The sequence below is a fragment of the Alosa sapidissima genome, chromosome 3 (genome assembly GCF_018492685.1).
Source record: "Alosa sapidissima isolate fAloSap1 chromosome 3, fAloSap1.pri, whole genome shotgun sequence".
Lineage (NCBI taxonomy): Eukaryota > Metazoa > Chordata > Actinopteri > Clupeiformes > Clupeidae > Alosa > Alosa sapidissima.
In genome coordinates, this window is record NC_055959.1 from 18,825,049 (window position 1) to 18,843,819 (window position 18,771).

Genomic DNA, 18,771 nt, shown 5'->3' on the forward strand with positions numbered 1-18,771 from the left:
CACACACACACATAAACATAAACATGTACACGCACACATGCACACAATTCAAGAATTTCTCAGAATTATGAACAGGCAAGATGGGGGTGGGGTTGTATAAAATGAATTTTACATGTGAAATCTATGAACTAATCATGTTTTGGTACTTGTTGTCTAGCAGATACCAGTGAGAATTGAGTGTGGATAATGCAATTTAGTTAGAATTGAGACAGTTAGAATCATATAGGCCTTTCAGCGTGATTTATTTTTGTGGAAAAAATGTGCTGGACTGGGCGGCGGTCATAATTTGTACCGCTCTGCGGTACATCTAGTTTAGGCTCTGCATGAGCTGATAAACTAAATAGGTTTCTTTTGGAATGACAAAAATATATTAGGTCATAGTTGTTTAGAACTTCATTGGTCTAATATGGATTAAACATGACAAAAATGCCCTGCCACAAACAAGGACTGTGTGTGCCTATGGCCAATGTGAGGCATGACTGAAGTGCTCTCTCTCTCTCTGTCTCTCTCTCTGCTCTCTCTGTGTGTGTGTCTGTGTGTGTGTCTATGTGTGTGTGTGTGTGTGTGTGTGTGTGTGTGTGTGTGTGTGTGTGTGTGAAGGCAAAGAAGAAAGGCATGATGCACCTTTTGAATACTCATTATCTCACCACAAACAAGGAAGTTGCTTAAGAAACTGTTCTTCCTAACCTCGAAGTAAAGTACCCGCCCCTCTTTTTTCCCCTTTTCACCATAGTAGGCTGTGCTAATGAAAACCCTACACTAGTGGTAGTACGACAGTAAAAGCACCTACAAGCTGACAACTACTTAAGACACTACCCTGAGGGAAGGCTTGAATGACCTAATTTGATGAAAAAAGGAGCAACTAACAGCCCAAGACAACCGGCAAACCCAACCCATGTGGGTGGAGAGAAGAGAGGGGGAGCGTGGATATCTGGGCTGTGGGGCGTGTAAGTTTCACAGCAACTTAGTTTCAGTCACATTACGTCTCAGGGACAGTGGTGCAGCCGGGTACGTGCTTCCGCTCAAGTTCACTCACAACACACTGTGAAAAGTGAAAGAAGGACCTTATTTTGTGATTGAGAAACCTGATCTTGTCTTCTTAAAAATTATCTGAGCTGGAACAGTTTAATTTCTTGACATTCCTTGAAATTAAGCTTGGATATAATCCACTTAAGAGCTGAGGACTGGAAGACCAGAGATCTTTATCAGAGCCCTTGTATCAAAATCACACTTACTTTGGCTGGTGTGTTACTGAGTCTGCCTCAGACAAACAGCACTGAGGGCCCAGCTGTGGAATCTCAAACAGCCCCTCAGCACAAAGATCAAGTCCAAACGAGTCTGTAAGTACAAAGAAAAATGGTATTCTGTGTTTTGCTGTACATAACAAAGAAGAAACGTCAACAGATTATTCTCTGGTGTTTTAAAGAGACTGTTTTTTTCTTGATGCTCAAAGCAAATGACAACCTGTTTTTCATTTTGTTACACAAAAAGTGGCAACTTAATTTGACTTGTCAGTTTGACTACATACATACATACTGTAGCACTGCTCATTTGACATCTCAAGAGAAGAGATATGAAGAGCCAATGTCACATGGACAATTAGGTTTCTCTCATCGCTCATAAAGGTTTCATAGCTAAGCAAACCTTTTCAGTTAAATCAGAGGTAGGCAGTGGTTTGAAAATAGCCTGAAACCGTGTGAATCATACAGAGGGAGTGACAGGCTGACAGAGTAAGGGCAGTTAAGGTGAGGCCAAGTATTGTTTACACTGATAAGATCTGTGTAGAAACATTGTGAATCAAGTGACCAAAGGGTTCAGATTCCTTTGTGCTGAATACATACCTGTCTTATGAGAGGTAATATTGTGAGGTAAATGAGGTTTAAGGGATTGAGCAAAAGAAAAATTGAAAACTGAATCAAAACTGAAAGAAAGACATCTAAAAGAAACCAAATGACAAAGACCTACGCTGTGGTCAGACATGCTGTCATCAGACATTGTAACAAGAGACAGAAACGTTTTCAAGTTATGATACTCCGTATCATACTCCATTTCAGCTAATCATACCAGTTCTTCAAGCTACTTTTCTGAATAGCAGAGACAGTTGATGACTTCCCAATGATCCATTTAAAAAGGAGTGGGTGGAACATTTTTTTGGCAGATACAACACACTGTATACCGTCATTCTCTCTTTGAGAGTGTACCTGTCTCAACTGGCTCCTCGGAAATGACTCATTAATCCCTCTGAATGCTGAGAGCAACTGTACACTGACTTCTGGGGCGCTGCTAGATAATTTGGGCCCTATGACAGACAATAATTCTGGACCCTTAGAATCATCCTAACTATACCCCATCCCCCAACGGTGCCCCTGCTTCTGTTATTCATTTACAAGCCTGTTGTTTTCCCTGCTAAAATCTGTTCTGCATCTTCATGGTATTGAATTAAATTGTGTGTCCTCTGCAGCATAATTCTGCAGCAAACATGGCTGAAACTGGGTCAACAATGTTATCCCACATTTTTCTGACAATAGCTATGGACTCAAATGATATTAAGACTAATGTGACATGTTTGGTATCAATTTATCAGCTGTTCTCTCATATGCACACCCTTTTGTTTAAATATATCTCCTCTCCCCTCTGTCTTGTGCCTTGTACAAAGATGTCTTGGATGACCAATCAGACGAATTCATCAGGGGTAGAGAGACCTGAGGCGGTCACCGTCCCACTGCAGCTTGTTGGAGGGACAGGTGAAAATGGGGATGCTCCCTGTGGCTTCAACAGTCAAAAGTTTTCCATCAGCAGATGTCTGGATTCCCTTAGCCAGCGCATCACTTCCCTCTGGCCCTGCTGCAGGGACAGAGACCACAGGAGACTAGCCATCTACAGTGTTGTTTGTGGACTGTCTTGTGTTGGGGCCACAGCTTTGATCTTTTCTGTCAAGGTACAAGAGCACCTGTGTTTATTAACTGTAATAGCTATGATTATGGGGGTGGGGTGGTGTGGGTCCACCACATCTGGGTCCATGTGCCCATAAGCAGAGATGTAAAAGTCCTACCATGTATTGGTTCTACCTGTGCACTTGTTAACTAACTAGCTGATCTACCTGCCTTAAGAGTTAAATCAGCTGATTAAGGGAATGGTTGGAACAAAAATATGGCAGGACTTTTACTTTCTGAAGCCAGACTTTTACACCTCTGCCAATAAGTCCACGGCGATTTCCCACCTCATCTCTCTAGGGATAGGTGAAACTCCAATCTGTGTACCTTCTGCCTCATCTATCTCCCACTCGCCTCCCGTCTGTCTAGAAAAAGGCAAAAGCCCAAAAATACATGTGATCAGGTTGTGGAAAGACCGGACACCAGACTAAATGAGAAAGATACAATTGTTCATGTGTTTTCATAGTTTTACTAAATGGTTAGCACAACCGTTTCCATAGGGGTGTCATTTGTGTCATCTCTTTTTGCCATTTTTTTGTGACAGGCACGGGAGAGGAGAAGGGCTGACCCAGAGAGTGCACAGATCTACTCGGACAAGGCCAGGAGTCGGGCTCTAGTGTCCATTCTGCTTTGCCTGGCTCTTCCTTTTCTCATCGCAGCTGTTGTGATTTTTGCATCGTACCTCCTCACTTTTGTAAACTGAGGCAGAATTTGGGCTTTTGCTTCTCATCTGTACACAAAAGGCATAAACAATGCTCTGCTGAAATCGAATTGAACATCGAATCTACTCGGTGGAAGCCCATTGGCCAGCATTAAAGGATATGACTAATATGACTATTGAATGTGAGCATTAGTTACAATTGGACACAAGCTCTTCACTGATCACCAGCTTTGAGGAAATGTAGCACTATATAGCCCTGCTCTAAAGGTTAGCTCACTCCAAGTCACTCTGGTTAAGAGCATCGGCTAAATTCATATAATGAATCCAAACCTTATTTCACAGTACTGCAGGTGCATTTCCACGAGACGCTGCCTAGACCAGTTTATCAGCACCTCTGCCACTAAAGAAATGAGAGGTCAAGTTCTGTTTTATTTCCCTGTCCATTGGCAAGGCGTAAGGCTTGTTTTTTGAGTGGTGCTTTAAAGTCAAGCTAAAGAAGGCCGATGAGATAAAAACAATAGACAAAGGAAACAGAGTGGCATTTGAGATAAATACTTTTATTGGACAAACAGCGCATGTTAAGATACAATTGCCCTGCTGGACGGACTGAGCTCAGAGTGCTACACTTTGCAATCAACTCACAAATCATTCCTCTAATTTTGGCACCATGAAGACCATTCTTATGGACTGTGGCTGACCTGTTATAGAACTGTAATAACTAAGTGGGTCCCCCTCCATTGTACTGTTACAAACATGGGAATGCCCATCAGAGAGAAGCCCAGCCACTTGGCCAAAGGGGATGTAAATAGAAACTTGTTTGGGGCCTTCTAGCTCCATAACGTGATGTAGGCATACATTTACACAAAAATACAAAATCATGTTTTGAAACTTTGCATGGTTAGTTCTCATGAGACATTCTGGTCAGTCCGAACACCATCCAAGACTGCTTTTAGCATTGATTCACACTGTTAAACATTTCTATTCTGTTACATACCGTGTGAATATAAAAATGTATTTTTGTGCTTTCAAAACCTTCTTTTATATATGTAATTTGTACATTGCATGTTTTCAGTACTTCTCCAATAAAAAAAGATAAAACAGCACCGTTGTCAACAGGCATATGTCAAAAAAGAAGGTATCTTTGTCAAAACCAATATGAATGCATTAATGTAGATTAAAAATGTACATAGAAGAGAACTTACATTTATTCATATAAAACATTTTTAAAACTCCAGACAATTATCCCCTATATATACACATGACAAAAGATACAAAATATGAGCTCTCCTATACATGCCATCCACATTATCAAAAATATACAGAATGATTGTATTAAATGTTTCACAAAATGATCGTAGCAAACTAAAGAACTTGTACTGAACTGCATTCATTCAGGTAACATAAAACTGATCCTGTAACGCCATCAGACAATTGGATCTTGATTTTCAAAGGTGGTTCAAAATCGTTTACGTGATTGGAGCAGATCACCAAACTCCTCACTGAATTAAACAAACAAACAAAAAAAAAACCCTGAAAATGCTGTTCATTGTCCTGATGAAAACATGGGAGAAACTTTCATATCAAATGGCAGGTTGGTGAATTTAATTTAAGATATAAAGAGTAGCTATTTCTGAGGTTAGTCTTACTGTTGTTGTTGTTAAGGGGATATTAAACAAAATCCCATTTTAATGGTTATATTAACACTTACATTCACCTTGATGCCACATTGATTTGTATAAACAAAATACATAACCCATGCAATATTACTGAGGCAAAATAACTTCTCTTTAAAATGCTGAGACTGGTGCAAGTTTGAGCTGCCATTTGACAAAGAACCAAACCAACAAAGTTTGACAAAGCACAGGACTTCAAAAGCAGCGGTTGAATGAAGCAATGAATGGTCTTCTGTTTGATTTGAAGCCACTACAGTACAGTGAGTGCTAGAAAATGGCATGTTGCTCTATGCCTTGATCAGTGACCCATGTGCATGTCCTTTACTTGAATAGCACTATAAAATAGTCAATCGATAGGCCTGGATGAGCTGCACGAAAGGTTTTGGCACATTAAATAAATACAGAGCACACAGATTGCCTTTTTGGTTGTGTTCTTAAAGGGTGCGTTGGTAATAGAAGGCTATGAGTGAAATTATTGCCCCGTTTACAAAGAGGATATTACCATGAGAAAGACACTCCCTGTGCTGTGACTATAAGTAATCTAACTTAATGTACCGAAGCTATGCCATAACTGTAACTATATGGGTCTTTCTATACATCTGCAAGGCAATGGGCATGGAAATGGCTGAACCAAATAAGTGGAGGCCAAAAGCATATATACACATATACCTACATTCACCCATACTAGGACTACCCTAGAACAGTAATTTAAAAGATGTATAATTATAGTAGCTCATTTCAAATAAAGTATGCATTGTATTTTTGCTGCATGCTTGAGACAAGCACAAGTAAAAAAAAAAAACAAATGCATAAAACAGAAGGCAGAAGTATAGTCAAGTAAAATCAAACAACAAAACCAAACATACAAATTAAAACATACAAAAATACAATTTAATGAAAACACACAACTAATAATGGAGGGAGGTCTTCAAACATATAAAACTAAATAATAAAAAAAAGGTATCTGGATCTGGAGGGATCTTCCAAAGTGCTGGAGATCGCCAATCGCCTGCATTGTTTGTTTTTTTTTTGTCTCAGCTGGTGCCCTCATCCACAGCCATCAGAGAGTCCAGCTGATCCAATTTGGAGCACAGAAGGGAGTCCAGGTCCTCTGGGGACGGTTGGGGGTCATCCTTGGAGGTGGACCACATTCCACGCCGGGGTCGTCCACCTGAGGACTGCCCAACCGTCTTCTGGGTGCTGCTACCGGTACCTGCAATGACCAGTGGCTTCCGGAGCTTTCTAACCTGGCCAATTTCAGGGAATTCAACAAACCGCTTCACTCGTTTCTGCCCAAGCAGACAATGGGAGCCATCACGCCGCTTGAGTGGGTCTTCAAAGATGGTCTCTAGACGTCTAAAGGAGGACACAGAAAAGGGAAAATGTGAGAAACTGACAGGAGTGAGCCAACAAATATGGAACATGTAAACATGTAGAACACATTTTAAAATAAACATAAGCTTATCAAGAGCTTATTAAGAAGCATAAGCAGCTACGTCACTGCCTAATGAAGATTAGGACGATGTCAAACATACAAAAGTATTAAGAAAAGGAAGATTATGATAATATCTAAATATTGGCAATATGGTCACAACATTTTATCTGCTATTGTGGCACTGACCCTTCTGCAGGTTTGGTAAAGTTTTTGTTGGTATAGATTTCCTCAACACTGAACTCTTTCTTCTTTGGCCTGTTAAGAGAAGAAAGTAGCTCATTACATACTGAATAAAGTGCCATGATGCAGGAATAAATACACATAAGAATATAGTCATACAATGTGTGTTGACACAAATGTTCATGCATACCTGATAAGTTTGGGTAGACCCATTGGTGTCAGGTTATTAAGAGGCTTAGGCAAAGTTTTACGAATGCGTATAGATGAAACCTTTCCCTGTTCACCTTGCTTTGTTTCCATCTGTGATGAGAAATTTGACAGTTGCATTGTGGGTGAAAACATGGGAAGGGGAGAGTTAACACAAATTGGACAGTATGAAAGCTACAAAAGCAATGTTGTTCCAGAAAATGGAATGTTCCAGTAATTGTTATGCAACAAAAGGTTGTTCCAAAAATGGAATTTTAGATACTGAGGGAGTTCCAGAATACCAAGTAAAAAACAAATAAACAGAAGCCTAAGCGGGAAGCTACACCAGGGGCCTGTACTACGAAGGGAGCTTAACCTACCCAGATGTAACCCAGGGTTACTTTGTTAAACCGGGGTTGACAAAACCTGGTTATCTTAAGTGGTGTTAATCGGTACTATGACGCTGATTATGAAGATTTGTTGAGCCGGGGTTAACCTCATTGGAGTTTGTGCGCGTTCACATAAAAGGGGCGGGTTGCAGCGCAAATCACCACTTTCAGTGATGACGCGTTCACCTTATTTTACGGATGAGGAATGCACAATTATTATGACAAGTTATGAGGAATTAAAACCCACTCTACGACAAAAATCAAATACGTCGGCAGTGAACAAAGCAAGGCAAGGCTGTTGGCAACGTATTGCAGATCGGGTAGCCTAAATGCCTAAAAGTAAAGTTTTATTTCCAAATGTTCTTCAAATACGGAGGATTAATAGCTTGCGGAATGTATTTAATGAGTTGAAATAATTAAATTGCCTATTTTGAGTTTATAGAAATGCCTACAGATGCAACACAATTTAGAAGTGGGCATATAGATTACAGTAATAAGGATAATTGAATGTTTAAGTAGCCCCATTGACTGATTTAGTGTATGCCTAATCCTGTGAACATTTCAGATGCAACACCATTGCCAAACGCACATGGCAGCAGGTGAAAATTAAACACAAACACATTATTCAGAATAGTGGTTTATATAGTCATAGCTTGCATTAATATTTCTTAATTATGAAAACATGTAGGCCTAGTATGCTTATAGCCTTCACTTGGCCTCTGTTTTACAGCTAACAAGAAAAAGGTGTCTTTGAACACTACTGTAAGGCACCAGAGTGTTTTACAGTAGCAGAGGAGTTGGCCATCGCAAATAATAGTGGAAGGCGGATTATGGAGGGGGTTGAGGGAGGCATTCGGTTGGATTCTGGTGCTGTGGAAATGTGTAGCCTTTATGTGTAGGGTACAGTAATACGACATTCAATTCAATACGTTTGTTAAAATGGTGATTTTAATTTATTAGGCCTACTGTAGGCTATGTCCGATTTATTCTTGCTCAGATGTTCAGCATACTGTAGGCCTATGTCCGATTTATTTTCGGACATACAGTATTCTTGCTCAGATGTTCAGCATCACCAATATATATGAATGTCCACATACGGGCATTGCTATGAGACGTCTTCCTAGATCATCTGACAAAGATAACGAATTCCCTCGGCTGACAATCTATATCTTCATAGAGAATATCGTCCGGGTAGGCTATATATATATATATTTTCTAGTCTCTAAAACCCCTCGCCCTGCGAAGAGAGTCCCTCACGATTTGCGCTCCAATGTCGTATGGATCATCCAGGTACGCCGACATGTCTCGGGAGAAATTGTTAGTGGAGGGGTGGTACTTATAAAGGGTGTGGTTAACGGAAACCTCGGGTTAACCAAGAACATAACCTGCTCGGAGCAGGTTTGAGATGCAGCGTAAATTGCCATGGCAGCATACCTCGGTTAAAACCTATCCACCTTTCGTAGTACGGGTTAATCGGGAAGTTACGCCACACGTGATCAAGTTTATTCTCGAAGTTACCCAGATAAGCCAGTAACCCCACTTCGTAGTACAGGCCCCAGGCGCGTAACTGAAGCATTCCGTTCGCGTTGTCTGCTGCAACAATTAGCTTCCACTGTAATCAATGAAAGTAGCTACACCAGATGTGATAGCGGCGCGTACATTCGGAAAAAATAGACCAATCTTCTAAAATGGATTTTACACGTTGCGAACTGAACGCTTCAATTACGCCTGGAGTAACTTCCCTGTAACATCAGAATAGAACATTTTAAATGGACGTTTTCCTGCAAATGTATTTTATGTAGGCCAGACATAAACTGTGAATTATCAAATAAACCCACGGCAATAATAATAAACTTAAAACTGTTATGAGTAAATTGTAACCCTGTTGGTTATACCTTCATTTCTGAATCAGAGAGAGCTTTTTCTTCAGGCATTTCTCTCGACAGCAGATCGAGACTGAGATTACCCGCGTTCTCCTCCCCATCTTCAGACTGCTGCCCAGAATCATCCTCTCCCTCTGAGGAGACCTGAAAATGGCTGCTGTGTGCCAAAAGAAAACATGCAATATCAGTGATCATGCCCTCGAAAACATCAATTACTTATGGAAGGCAATCATTAATAATCAATACTAATTTACTAGTACTTATCATAGTTGTATTAACATGTATTGAACATTTGTACAGGAAATATACGGTATATACAGCCTCTGCATATACAGGCTTCTAACAGATAACAAATTCAGTTGGAGTTTAAAACAACCAGTAAGGGTCTGACCATTATTATCCATTATTGCCTCTGCAGTTGGGTAAGGGGCAAAACATCAATTACGATTGAGTGAGGACTTTAGACAATTTACCTGCAGCCTGGCGATACAGAGGCTGAAAAAAGGCTTGATCTGGGTGGGGCACTGCATGTGAAACCAGCAAGCGAGTGGTGGACGGCTGGGCTCAACGCAAAGGGAGGGGATGAGGTGGAGCAGGGTGGGGTTACACTGGGACTTAGTGGGCAGGAGGAGGTGGAGGAGGTGATAAGGCTATCGTCCTCATGGGCCTTGCGTTTCCCTCTGTCGGATCTCCTCGACAGAAAAGCCAGGGGACTGGACAGAAAGCTGGAAACGAGGGCCGTGAAGGAGGTGGACGGGGAGGCCGTGCTGGGACAGAGCGGGTGGGACGGGCTGCCGTAGAGGCCGCATCTACCGGTGGGATACACCTCCTTACGGAGACACAGTGGTGCAATCTCCCTCTCTATCTCTACACTGCAGACGGTGTGTCGGCGGGTGCGCTTGGAGGGCGAGGGAGGAAGGTGTGGGGTGGGGTGCACGACGGGATGGTGCGGAGCGGGCACTGGGGGAGCTCGGCCATGCGGGAGGAGAGTAGGGGATCTCCAGAGCTGTTCGTGGTGGGAGAGAGAGGCTATCTCTGGGCAGGAGTAGCTCCGCAAGAGGCGGTTGGAGCCGCTACCTGACGCTGTGGCCTCGGGGAGCCTCTCCGTGTCTATAAAAGCATCGTCGTCCTCCTCTCCGTTTTCAGTGCCATCCACACGGCTCTCCTTTGTGGAAGGCGATGGGGACTTCCTCTTGAGCGCTTTACCACACTCTCTTTTGGACGGTGTCTTTTCGACTTCATCGGAGTTGTTGTCCTTCTGGGTCTGCACAGACTCCTCTTGCCTCTTCTTCTCTCCACTGACACACATCTCAGAGATGGTGTTATCCAGCTTGAGAATCGAGGCAGACGGGGAGTCATCGGGAAGCTCCTCACCGTACATCTGACCCCATTTCTTCATCAGCCTCCTCTTACTGCCTTTGGCACTCTTGGAGTTTGACTGGGCTAGGGAGCTCAGGAATGACCCAGAGGAGTTCTCCATGTTGGGTGAAAAAACAGAGCTGCGGTCATCTTCCGATTTCAATGTGGATTTGCTCGTCACTAGGCTGCCGTCATCCGAAGCAGCGGTCTGCTTTGCCCGCTGCCTGGGCTTTCGAGACAATGAACCAGTGATTCCGTCCTCTTTGTCTCTTCCATTGATGCTTTTGTCATTAAGTGACTTATCGTTTTCTGCATAAAAGCTAACAGCAAGGCAATCAGTAAAAATATCAGCATACTCATTTTCAAGTGGGTCAACTTTCACTGTGGCAGGTGTTGACTGCTTTGATTTGGCCTGTCCTCTTGTCAATCTACTGCTGCCTTCAAACTTTAGACCAGCATCTGACACATTCATCTCTGGCATTTCTGTATCTGCTGTTGACTGGGAATTTGAGAGCAGATCTTTTCCCGAGTCAGTCAGCTCACGGTTTGTTGTCTGTGTGTACAAAATCTCCTCGGAGGTTTCCAGCCATTCGCTCAAGGATTCTTTTGGTGCCACATCTTTATTTCTACCTCTTCTCCTTGTAGCTCCCTCAACCTTTCCGGCTTTCACTCTTCTCTTTGCCTTCCCAGACAACTCGGGGTCAGCTTGGAGCGGCTTTCTTGTTCGCTTCCTCTGCCTGAGTTGGGGTCGTCTCAGTATGCCCTCAGCATCAGGTGAAGACTCAGGTGACAGGCCCGACTCTTCATCTTCACTACTTCTCTGACTTTCAACTTTTGCCTCCTCATCTTCTACTTGGACTTTTATATCAAATGTCACTTTTCTCCCTGTAACTTTCTGCCGGCTACTTTCCCGCTTCACTGGGAACGGTGCTGGAGTAACAGAGATGCTCTTGGGCAGCTTTCTGGGGCTTGAACGAATCTGTGTGTTCTGAATGGGGGTGCTTTCCTTAAGGTCCTCTTGCTCCGGTGTTCCCTCATCTTTGGAGAATGAGTCAGGAGGGGTGTAAAACACAGAGGAATCAGACAAACTGCTCGTCTTCACATCTTGCAGGTCATCTACATTCTTCAACTGCTTTAGATTGTGAAACAAAACTCGACAAGACTCGGCAGAGGATACAGCGCAGTCTGGCGAGACTGATTTCTTCTGGGCAGCCTGTCTGATTTGAGGACGTCTCTGTAGAGTCTGCCTTTCTGAAACGTTATTAGAGGAACTGGAGTTGCCACACAGAACAGCGGGACTGTGCCGGACAGACTGATTATTCTGAGATTTAAGTGGGTCTGGGCAAGCCGGCCCTTCAGCCCTTAGCAAGGCACCTCGTGTCAAGCGAAAAGAGGCAGACTTATGTTCACCTTCTGGTCGCTCCATTTTGACTTTCAATTCTCCCTCTGTGCCCGCTTGTTCATGCTCTACTGTGACCTCATTTGAACTTCCATCAAAATGCAGTGTCTTGGACACGTAGGCCTGCTGGTTGTGAATGGGATCATTGCTGTTGTCTGCCGTTTTGCTAAAACTCAAAGCTTCCCCATCATCCGTCCCTTTTGCATCTGAGGGCGGCAAATCAGTAGGTTTAAAAAGACGGACAGGGCTCATCACGATCTCTGAGAAGCTTGACATCTTGGATTTGAAAGAGTGCAACAAGGGGCCGATGACCCAGCCCTTTGCAGCAGGGTCTTTGTCCTTTGCCGTTTCACAGGACTCAAGCACCTGCTTGGACTTGTCAGTGGTAGTGCAGTCCATTTGGTTTTTGGCCGAGGGTGGCGCCATATTCTGACTAGGGCCTTTTATATCTTTGCGTCTATGGAACAAAGAGAAGTAAACCATGGACAAACATTAGCAAACAATATGTATTATTTGGAATAACCAAATAAAAACACTGAAAAAATATAAAAGAAGGCAAAATCAACACATACTTAAATGATTTGCTAATTGCAGTGTTTTCATCCCCACAACCTGCCTGAAAAGAAAAAAAAAATAAGAAATTCAAAATTATAAACAAAAACAGGGAGTGTTAAATCAGTGAGGCACAATGATTATTTTAAGGTGAAGGTAATTATTTATGATTATTTTGGCACTGACGCTTCCCTATGGAACTGACGCTTCCCTATGGAACAAAGAAACTAACAAGTTTGTGTGCGTAAATCGTCTGTATTTTTACAGCGACTTTGGGTGTCTTAAAAGGCGCTTTATGAATAAAAAGTATTATTATTATTATTATTATTATTATTATTATTATTATTATTATTATTATATATTAATATAGCACATACGAGCCCATTGACGAGCCCAACACTGTTCAAAAAGATTTCAGCGCTCTGAACGCTGCGGAAAAAAAAATGTAGTAACAAGGGCTTTTTTCCACCGAGGGCGCTGAGCGCTGTGAACGCTGAGCATCATTAAGATTTGTATAGAAAATAGCTGTCGTTGGCACAAAAAAACGAGATTGGTGGACACAGGCCCCAATGGAAGACATTAGGTACTTCTCTATGTATAAAATTATGATATCAACAAGTTTACACATGGACATTATCAAATACTGTTGCTGAATATGGCTGCTTTCACTGCCAAAAAAACCTCACTGATGAAGAACAGGCCAGTGAACCCTTCTTTTCGGTGAGCTTTTTTTTTGGCAGTTTGCAAACGGAGTGCATTACCACCACCATCTGCTGGACTGAGGTGTAATGGCAAGTGTACCCCTTAGCCTCGTAATGGCCACCGGGGGAATAAGGCGAATTAGCCTAAGAATTAAACTAATACTGTTCAATCAAGAGGAAACCTACCACTCTTCTGTTCCCCACTCTCTTTGTGGATGCTACTATTTGGGACTGTTTTGGTGCAGCCTTGCGGGCTTTGGGTTTATTCCTGCCCTCCTTTGGGGTTGCCTGTAGTCTTTCACTGTGCCTCTTCTCAGCTTGCCCTTCTCCATTGTCACAGCTGAAAGGAAATAATTTGTCAGTTACTGAAAGCTACTTTGAAAGCATATACTTGGCTCCTTGAGGTTCCTTGTTTGCAATACGATTTGAGTTTTGAGTTTAGAGATGAGTTTTTGGTCCATGTCCTGGTAAAAAGAGGTGCATGTGGAAAACCTAGGGAGCACTACGGCATCTACATCAAGGATCCAAATAAATATTTAGTGAAAGTTGTAGAGCACCAACATGTTCCATCTCACCATAAACATGGAACTTAGCAGCACACAAGCCTAAATGTCAGGTGTAGTCAGGTTGTTTGGCAGGTGAGAGGTTATTCTGAACGCTGATGAATATTTACAGTACAGGCCAAAAGTTTGGACACACCTTCTCATTTCAATGCGTTTTCTTTTTTTTTTCATGACTATTTACATTGTAGATTCTCACTGAAGGCATCAAAACTATGAATGAATGCAAAGTTATTTGGCCCACAGATGAATATTTGTCAAGTTATGGCTTGCTGAATATGGTATTAAATAAAAAAAAAGATAAAAAAAACTTTGAAGAAACTAGATTATAAGACATGTTTTCAGTTATTTCACACTTTTTTGTTAAGTACATAATTCCACATGTGTTCATTAATAGTTTTGATGAATTTACAATGTAAATAGTCATGAAAATAAAGTTTCGCATTGAATGAGAAGGTGTGTCCTAACTTTTGGCCTGTACTGTATATTATATTTATATCTAGATTTATATCTAGAAACAAAAATGGGAGACATCCTTAAAAAAAAAAAAAATCACTCTTAAAGATTAAATCTCTGGTTATGTTTAACCATTCTAACATAGCCTACTCTTTCATCAGTAAGGCAAATTTCTGTTTTTGTCAAAAGCAACATTGCACTGTATTGTGATTTTTTCAAATGATTACACTTTTAACACCACAATATCACCAGCAATTTGAGCCTTCTTCAGGTCCTCACTCCCTGTGCAATGAGCCATTAGCTCCATCCCAGCTATGTAAAAAACAAAAATTCTGTGCTGAAAAAATTACTGGTTGCAGTAGAATCAAATATATACTCTGAAAACATCACAAAAAGGTGGGAGAAAGAAAACAGGGTGAACTACAAAAAGAAATACATTGGTTGCTGGTCACCAATAGAGTAGGTCAGTAGCTAGCAATCAAGCGTGGATTTAAATCAAGGAGGGGTCAGGATTTTGAGGGTTAGCTTCAGCCAGTTAACATCCACCATCTTAAAAAAAAACAGCATTGCTCAAGTGCTAACTTTCACCCACATTTTCACTGGGCTTGGGATCCAGGCCTTTTTCCTGTATTGATCACCCATAATTTCGATAATATTAAAGGTGCTCTAAGCGATGCGGTCACATCTGTTGACTTTCAAACAAAACAGAGAGCTAGCTAGCTCGCTACTTCCTCCCCCTCCCTCCCGTGCAATTGAAACTCTCCTAAACGCGCATCTCGTCTGTTTACAGCTGAATTAGAATAGCTTACAACCGACGTGAAGAAACACTTTCTTCCTGAGCATAATGTAGCCTACATTACACATATAGCCTACATTCTTGCCTTTAATCTCAATGAGGGAAAAGTAATGTCTTTAGCCCACTTCCAGTTTAAAAACGCTACCTGGGCTAGCCTTTGCTGCATCATGCGTCTCTTGGTTACGTGTGACTGTGTGTGTGTTTGTGTGTGAACATCCACCCCACTCTGCCTTTGGTGGGCTTACTGTACCATGAAATTTTACTCTAATAAGTTAGTAGTCAATCATACTTTATGTGGTTGTCTCACCCCCTCCCCTCGTCAAAGAAAACACTTTGCCGCTCCAGTGGCTGAGAGTGCTTGGTCGGATGAAAATAGCTTCAATGAGCTTATTAGGCTATAGTAACGCGGCACGTTTGATTGTCATCCCGTAAAAGTAACACCGTTGGTAACACTGTTTATTTTTAACACTGTTATTCCCCTCTCTGCCTATTACAAGTTAGTTTACCATCAAAACAACTCTGAAGGTAAAAAAAGGCATATTAAGATAAAAACAACTTGCATAGGATGCCATTAAATAAGGTAGGTTATGGTGTCCAAATATATCAGATAACAGTTAAATGATTTCAAGTTCAAAAGGGAACCTAATTGTAAAGTAAGAGGCAGAGGATGCATGTCAGTGCGTTTGGAAAAACATTATGTGGTGGTGGGAAAAAAAGAAACGAATGGGAGAACTTCCACAAGAAATAAATAGCCTACAGCCCATCACACCACTTTAATCACACGTTAACATGAGGCATTTTGAATTTAGTTGTTTCCACATACTTCCTACAGCCTACTTCACAGGCCTACTGTTGATTGAACTGGTCTGTACAAAGCCAAAGATTGTATACCGCCCCATTGTGGCTGTAGAAAGCAATTGCTCCATAGAACAATGAATTTTAATTTTTACACAAATATTTTGGCGTCTAATGTAAATGTTGGCTAATTATAATATATGTATGCATCAAAACTATATTTATGAAATCCATTTTTTATAATTACAGGCCAATTAATTGCCAACTGGTGGACACATGTTGTCTTAGTGGATTGGTGGATGAGCTGGCTAGGATTCTGCTGGGAGGATCAGCCAATCCACATGGACGACATCAGTTGTGGCCACTGGTAATGTGGCACTAAACTGGCTTATTTGTGAAAATGTAGGCAGAAGTGAGCATAAATTGGAAGCCATGTTTAAAGATGGCGGCAGCCCACTAGCATCAGCCATTGAAATGATTTCGGACAGAATTCCGAATTCCGCCCTCTCCGTGGTTTGAAGGAATATACTGAGAAAGGAGAAGGCCTTTGGATTCTATTCATATGGCATTTAAAAAGCAGATGGCACAAAACAACCACCTGCACTACTTAGAAGTAGGTTAAACATGGTATACCATTACAAACAAAGTCTCACTGAGTAGACTATTTATCATTTCTTCCAAACAGCAAATTGACAAAGATTGCATATCAGATTCATGAAACACCTTTACAAATGCAAGTGAGGGAGATATGTGCAAGCCAAGAAGATAATGAAGAGTCAATCAGAGTGCATTATGCAGGCTACAAAGCTGATGGTACCTGGATGAGACAGAGGAATGAGGGGGAATTTGGGGTTTGGGTTCCATGTCATGGGATATGCAGAGAGTGGAAGGGGAGCCCTTGGCCTCTCCTTCCACTGGACGGACAATCTGAGGGAGCAACTGAGAGGGGGATGTCAACATCTCCCTAATCCCCAATTAGGCTACCTGTCTGATCACAACAAAAATACACATGCAAAGCACATCAAATATGAGACAAAGAACACAAAGCATGCAAATGAAAATGACAGGAGGGAGCATGTGCTGCACTACATCTTGAATTGCTAAAAATGGCAGAAAATGTTCAATTGCAGAATACAAGCACAGAGAGCAGGGGGAAAAAACATCGAAACAATCGCATTTGCAATATATTTGGCCAATTTTGTTATTTGACACATTGAGCGAGATCATAAATTGGATTGCTGTTCATTTCGTGAACGTTTGGATAGGGTTACATTAACATTACATAGTATCATTGATAAAAAAAAAAAAAAACTTAACTTACTTTAACTAGCACCTAGCACTATGCTTAATGGGAAAGATATGAGCTCTGTTGTCATTCAAAAATGTTAATGTCATAAACCAGATAGCCAAGACATCAACAAAAACAGAGTGATGGCTATCTACATAGACCTAACGTCGTTGATGTAAAAAACAATGTTTATTCTCTTTACTCATGCTATCGAGAAAAATAAAACCCAGCTAGACATCAACCTCAAAGCCTGCTAACGTTACTACACAGAACATTTGCAACAGTTGAACAATGCCTATTGTGTGGTGTTGATTCTGCTCGCCTAGTCTAGTTCTATGTTGCTGGCAACACGACTTCAGAATCCGAAGCTCAGGCGAAACCAACGTGGTGAACTCCGACTACACAAAAGCGCCAAAACATAACAAATCATAACCAACCACTACAACCACACAAAACTTATTAATCCATGCGAAGCAAAAACACAACTCACTCAATCGATTCTACGAGAACTACAATCTATATCCAAGTTGATGTTTGACGTAACGTTACCTATGCTAACGTTATCCGTTTTCACCATGTCCTCGCCTCGCCCGGCTTTTATCTGAGCCAGCTAACGTTAGCTTATCATCAATGATACACATACAATTAGCTATTGGGCTAACATTGGCTAATTATATTGTAGACAATCATTCAAAGTGCACATAACTAATGGTTAAGACATGGCACATGGTTAACATTGTGGCCTTAGGTATTGGCTCTGCCAAGCTGTTTCATTTGAACCATCACAGTAGCATGCTGTTAGAAACATCATCAGCGCTCACTCATGTGAAATGGCTTACTCGCTAGCGTTACTAGATACATGGTTAACGTTACCCATTTTTCTAATCCAATGGCTAGACGTCTGCTACTGCACAACAGCTAACATTAGCCGGCTAATGTTAATGTTGTGTGGTTTCCTTCTGCTATGGCGATTTTTGGTGGCTAACGTTATAGCTAGCTAAATCTTACCAACAGAACTGATTAATTGACTATCCACGCATAAAACCATTTAATGTAAAACACTTACATATCAACCAAGAGTTTTAGATGGGATGCGTATTACATCCGTTCAGTTTTACTACACCATAGTTCAGACAGACACTAGTCACCGGGCGGCGCCCTAGTTTTCATTGAAGCCAATAGCTCTTCTTCAGCACCATGTCAAACAAAAAATAGAATCCAATCATATGGCTACACAGACAAAGAGTACCGCTCCCAAATGTCCCTCTCGAAAATGCACCAATGAAAGCGGTGTATACCTACTCTTGTCCACTAAACATTTAGGAGGGAGATCAAGTTGGGTCGAAAGGAACCAATCACAAGGTGAGAAAAACACATTTATCCTGAAGTGAACTTATTTACAGTCTGTAGGTCTGCCTATTATCATGATAAAGTTAAAAGTGAATAAAAATAAAGAACCAGATTTCAAAGTCGTTGTACAACTTAGCGGGTAAAATGGCATGGTGTGCTCGTAAGGTTATTAATA

General features: G+C 41.5%; 1 protein-coding gene and 1 long non-coding RNA gene across 5 annotated transcripts; one reads left to right on the forward strand and one right to left on the reverse strand.

Moving 5' to 3' along the window:
- Positions 1-777: 777 nt before the first annotated feature.
- Positions 778-4,695, forward strand: LOC121705081. The gene is made up of 3 exons (XR_006030712.1): positions 778-1,340; positions 2,657-2,938; positions 3,478-4,695. It is a non-coding gene; the product is annotated as an uncharacterized LOC121705081 (long non-coding RNA).
- A 1,441-nt stretch (positions 4,696-6,136) lies between these two features.
- On the reverse strand, positions 6,137-18,471 carry prr14 (proline rich 14). 4 transcript variants are annotated; one of them, XM_042085829.1, is made up of 9 exons: positions 18,313-18,471; positions 16,776-16,946; positions 13,538-13,691; positions 12,671-12,714; positions 9,814-12,555; positions 9,353-9,497; positions 7,073-7,182; positions 6,889-6,957; positions 6,137-6,623 (listed from the first exon to the last, which is right to left on the reverse strand). In XM_042085829.1, the coding sequence occupies exons 2-9, from the start codon at positions 16,916-16,918 to the stop codon at positions 6,302-6,304; spliced, it is 3,729 nt and encodes a 1,242-aa protein (XP_041941763.1). In that variant the 5' UTR covers positions 16,919-16,946; positions 18,313-18,471; the 3' UTR covers positions 6,137-6,301. The 4 variants fall into 4 exon arrangements, with proteins under 4 accessions (XP_041941763.1, XP_041941765.1, XP_041941764.1 ...); XM_042085831.1 differs by having other exon boundaries at positions 16,776-16,942; positions 18,313-18,464; XM_042085830.1 differs by lacking the exon at positions 18,313-18,471 and adding an exon at positions 17,280-17,687.
- Between the last annotated feature and the right edge of the window lie 300 nt (positions 18,472-18,771).

Coding starts and splice junctions, on each gene's coding strand:
- prr14 (XM_042085829.1), bottom strand. CDS start 16,918: ATGTTGACATCCCCCTCTCAGTTGCTCCCTCAGATTGTCCGTCCAGTG. Junction 13,692..16,775: donor CATTCCTCTGTCTCATCCAG/GTACCATCAGCT, acceptor ATTTCCTTTCAG/CTGTGACAATGGAGAAGGGC. Junction 7,183..9,352: donor TCTCTGATTCAGAAATGAAG/GTATAACCAACA, acceptor TTCTCATCACAG/ATGGAAACAAAGCAAGGTGA.